General features: G+C 48.7%; 1 protein-coding gene across 1 annotated transcript in view; it reads left to right on the top strand.

The window, feature by feature from the left end:
- reps2 (RALBP1 associated Eps domain containing 2) overlaps positions 1 to 5,000 on the top strand; it is a 35,084-nt gene that overhangs the window by 22,880 nt on the left and 7,204 nt on the right. The window contains exons 17-18 of the mRNA XM_062556561.1: positions 4,066 to 4,152; positions 4,881 to 5,000. The exon at positions 4,881 to 5,000 is cut by the window's right edge and continues 53 nt beyond it. Coding sequence (XP_062412545.1) covers positions 4,066 to 4,152; positions 4,881 to 5,000 — 207 coding nt within the window. The remainder of the gene's footprint in view (positions 1 to 4,065; positions 4,153 to 4,880) is intronic.

Below are 5,000 nucleotides of genomic sequence, written 5' to 3'. Positions count from 1 at the left end.
GAGAAAGTGTGTGAGAGAGATGAAAGAATAAGCCTCTTTCTAGATATATCAGTTGGTAATAGTATTGTAGAATTCAGAGCACATGATTCTAAATGGATAAAAGCAATGAAAAAAATATTCATTGTAATCCCTTTAATCAGCTAGCTAAAGTTTAATTTGCATTTCTAACAGTGAACATTAAACTCCCCCTTTTCCGCTTAGCTCTACAGTCTGCAGTCTTTTTTTGTTCATTTTTCCACCCTTTCCTTTCATTTCTTCATCCCTCTCTCTCCCTCCTCTCGTCCAAGTCATTGCACAATATAACTGTCACCACATCCCGGAGTCCTAAATCAAAACAGAACGAGGGGCCCAGCGAGATGCTCGCCCGGCAACACGGAGCATCATTAGATTTGCTGGAGGCCCCGGCGACAGAGATGTGATGGAATAGAATAGGCTGCTCTCTGTATATATATATAGCCTGTGTCTCTGGGGAATGTCACTCAAGGAGGCCTGGGCATCGCTGGGCGTATAGGGGCCCAGTAATCAGGAGAGTCTTAATGTGGCGGTGCCAGGGCGCTACAGTGGCAGGTTTCACCTGGAGGGTTGCAGGGGAGGGAGGGGGAGGGGGTTGGGTACAGCATGCCAGTCTGGGTATGTGTGCTTTTAGAAGCAGGACTGGTCATCATCAGGAGGACATAAATAAACACTCATGCCCTTTGGTACTGTTTCTCCTCTTGTGTGTCCTCTTATTCTCCAGGAGTCTCTAGTACTCATACACACACACACACACACACACACACACACACACACACACATACACACACAGAGGGAGAGAGGTGTGAGAGATGGAGAGAGAGAGAGAGAGAGAGAGAGGGAGGGAGAGAGAGAGATGAACAGACACACCCTCTCCCAAATGCACTCACTCATGTATGGCACCTGCCTGCTGCTGCTGTACCATCCCTCTGCACTCTCTCACTCTCACGTTCTCCTCTTTCACAATCCCCCCGTGGTACTCTGTGTTCTGTGTTCTCCCTGTCAGTCTCCATTAATCTCCCTATCTTTCTATTCATCCATCTACCTATCCTTTCATCTCTCGCTCTCTCTCTCTCTCTCTCTCTCTCTCTCTCTCTCTTTCTCTCTCTCTCTCCCTGTCATATCCCACAGGATGTAGTTCAGTATCTTAATTAGCCAACTTGAGATGAGTGAATTCCTGTGCGGGTTAGACGTGTATTCATGTCTGACCTCAAGCCACAAGCCCAGACTGGAAGTTTCCGTCTCCTCCCATTGAAGGGAGAAGGAGCCAAAGAGGACACCGAGGGGGAAGAGACTGTGTGATTAAAAGACACCCATCGCATATCTATATTTAGCTTTATAGCTAGGTTGATACAGCATTCCTCCACCAACTCAATTACTAAGCAGGAAATTACAGTAAATCTCCCTCTATCTCTCCCTCTCTGTTCTCTCTCTATCTCTCTAAGGAGAAGAGATGTCTGTTTAAATGCATTTTTTTGTTGTATGATGGCTTAGAGATCTCCGCAGCCTTCTTGTGTTATGAGAGCCTGCAGAAAGACACTTGAGCACGACCATCATCCTCTCTGTCTGTCTGTCTGTCTGTCTCTCTCTCTCTCTCTCTCTCTCTCTCTCTCTCTCTCTCTCTCTCTCTCTATCTCTCTTTTTCTCTCTCCAAACCCTCCACCGCCCAGACCTCCTCAGAGAGCTCTTTTCATCAATGAGATATTCAGAAGATCTATGTGTGTGTGTGTGTGTGTGTGTGTGTGTGTGTGTGTGTGTGTGTGTGTGTTTGAGTGTTTGACTGTGTGTGTGACTGTGCATATGTCTGTGCGTCGGTCTGTGTGTCTGTGCGTTCCCTCCAAGAGTTTTACAGACTTTCTGGGCGTGCAGCCAAGCTCACGCTTTCGGTCACGACCCCGAGCGCAGCCGATCGTTCAGCGCGCAGCGTCTGCCTCACCGTCTCGGGCCTCACGTGCACTCTTGCGTGCCTGCTTGTGCCGTCCGAGCGTTAAATCTGCCGGTGGGACCCGGGACAAACTCAACACCGTTTGCGTCTTACGGCTGATGGGTATTTTGCCCAACTCTCTGGTTTGATAGGTTCAGCTGGCCCATCTCGGCCCACTTGTCATATCGAATGTCCACTAGATGGCACTGTGGTTAATGGTACACTAGGATGTGTCACCAAGAGAACCCTATACACATAAACCAGTTCAAGTTCAAATCAGTTAAAGCGTGCTTGACATGTCGTCAGATTTTCATACATTACGCCCCTACATGCAATCTGTACATGACTGAGTCATATTTTTCTATATGCTGCCCATTGCACCAACGTACAGTTGTACATTGTACGACTTTAATAGCTCTTGGATATTCTGTGCAATGGAGGCATTCAGAATTTGATTCATGTCACTCCCCTGTAAGCATGGGATTTTAGTCTGTCCACTTTTACCCTAACATTCTAATAGGCTACTCATAACATTCCACGGTCAGCTACATGGAATTTAATGGCATCTGCAGTGAGCTCACCTGTGTGTCTATTGACCAGAGCTGCAAATCAGAGACATTGAGTTGTTTTAGAGTCTGGGGCCTGTTTCATCCATTAGCCCTGAGGCTGAGTCGACCTTAAAGCCCGCGCTTATAGCCTGCCAATAACCATCCCAGATATGAGACGACTCTGGACGAGGTCTGGCTCTGATCGGGCCCAGGCCTGGCCCGGATCTCCAACACAGCAGGGCGTGTTTCATTGCAGAGTTAGCTACCACGTGCCAAGAGAGGCGAGAGCATGGGCACTGGCCAGTCTACTCAGCATGCTTTACACAGAGACGTTATGGGTGTGCAGATCAAATGGGAACATGATACTGTATTTACAGCAGATGAGGTAATGTGCTGTCTGTGCTGTACCATGCCAGTGAGTTACAGTGAGAGGATAATCACATTACATCCGATACATCTGCATCACGTGATGCTTTATAGATGTCATATTTAAGAGCGGGGATGGAGACGTGTTTTAAGCTACATATGACTCGCTGTAAATGCCTGATGGATAGCTTCATCCTCACGTGAATGCCTTTCGCTGAAGTAGTTTAGCAGGCCCTTTGCTTACAGGCACAATAATAGGATCAAGACATTGTGTAGACATTCTTTCCTCCTCTTTCCAGTCCCTCTGTTTTATTCTTCACATAGCATTTTGGTCGGAGCACTTTGGATTCCATCTTCTCCCCCCCCTCCCACCTGTGACTGCTTAGCCATTCAAATTGCCGTCTCTTTGACTGACTCCGAGGCCGGCGAATGCCGTGATATATGCCACTCAGCGGAGCAGCGTCTGTCACGGCCTGAAAGAGATCGGCGGGAAAAGAGGCTCCATCCATCACGCTTCCTCTGCGGGGTAGTTACATCCCGGGGAAGGCGGCGGGAGCGGGCCTTAAATCTCCCGCTCGGAAAAGGCCCCCGGTCTGATTTAGCGGTGTTAAATTGGACCGTATTTCACTCTTCCTGTTTTTTTTCTTCTTCTTTTCTTCTTTTTAAAATTCATGGGGCCTTCCTCCGGGGTCGACAGAGTGGACGTTAAATGGGCCGCTTTTAACAATGCCTCGGTGGCCCGCGCCGGACTTTCCTCTCTCCCGGGCGCGCGTACACACACACGCAACTCCGCCTCACATGTTGTAAAGGGCTGGTTTCCTGTGAGCGCTCGTGCCAAAGAGCGATGTCGGACACGTGCTGCGCGGTCTTCATGGGCCGTGTAACTGGCCCAGTGTTCAGATGAATACACTCACACACACACACACACACACACACACACGGACATGCACACACAATCTAATTCAGGTGCTGCTAATAGGGCCACGAGCACTCAGTACAGAAGGACGGAGTGGGTAGTGGGTAGTGACTAGTGAGTGGGTCTTTTCCAACCGCATTTGGCTGAAGAGACATTTCTGTTTGTTGGAGCTCAAGATGCCTGAAGCTATCAGCTGGGTGCTCATACTGTATGCTCTTCGGAGTCATAAAGAAGGATCTGGAAGTAATTGTGTACCTCTATTTCTCTGTGTGTGTGTGTGTGTGTGTGTGTGTGTTTAGGAGGAGGCAGGTGTACACCCTGCAAACCAGAGTCCCCTCCGCAGGGCAGCGGGCCCCAGCACAGAGGACCTGGGACCACCCAAACCGGTAAAGCCCCGTCCCCTCCTCTCTCCACTATTCTCCTCCCCTCTCCTCTCCTCTCCTCTCTCCTCTCCAGTCTTCTCCTCTCCTCTCCTCTCCTCTCCTCTCCTCTCCTCTCTCCTCTCCAGTCTTCTCTCTCCTCTCCTCTTCTCTCTCTTTCCTCCCCTCTCCTCTCCTCTCATTCTCTCTCTTTCCTCTCCTCTTCTCTCCTCTTTTGTCTGCTCTGACCATCAGCTCTTGGAGCTGTTAGAGTCCAGACTCCTGTGGGAGCGCCATAACACATACCAGTCACTCAGCTCAGGGCCTTATCCAGCCTCTATCCATTAGCATCTGTCTCAGCCTGCAGTCACATTTGTTTATAGAAGAAAAGAAAACATATTAGAATTCATTAGTTGGCCAATATGTTTACCGGCAGTTGTAGATTCAATCAAGATGCAGTAAATAACATTGAATGATATCTGGATCACTTCAGATTTATTCTGTCTGTGTTTTTTTTTTTTTTTAAAGATGTGAAAGATGTGTGTGTCTATGGTGTGTGAATGTGTGTATGCGAGTGTGTCTGTGTCTGTGTGTGGCTGTGTGTGTGCGTGCGTGCGTGTATGTGTGTGTGTGTGTGGTGTGGTGTGTATGTCTGTATGTCTGTATGTGAATATGTCTATTTGTGATGTGTGTGTGTGTGTGTGTGTGTGTGTGTGTGTTTACTGTAATGTGATATTGTTTATTTATTTCCCCAGGAACCCTTAGTGGGAACCCAAGGCCACGCCCCTCAGAAGCCAGTGCGCAGGAAGTACCGGCCGGATAGCCAGAACCTAGATGCCACGCCACCCGCTACCGCCCCCTATCCACCAGCACCT

The sequence above is a fragment of the Sardina pilchardus genome, chromosome 15 (assembly GCF_963854185.1).
Source record: "Sardina pilchardus chromosome 15, fSarPil1.1, whole genome shotgun sequence".
NCBI classification, from domain to species: domain Eukaryota; kingdom Metazoa; phylum Chordata; class Actinopteri; order Clupeiformes; family Clupeidae; genus Sardina; species Sardina pilchardus.
The sequence above is the reverse complement of the archived record's forward strand: the minus strand, read 5'-3'. Positions and strand labels throughout refer to the sequence as shown.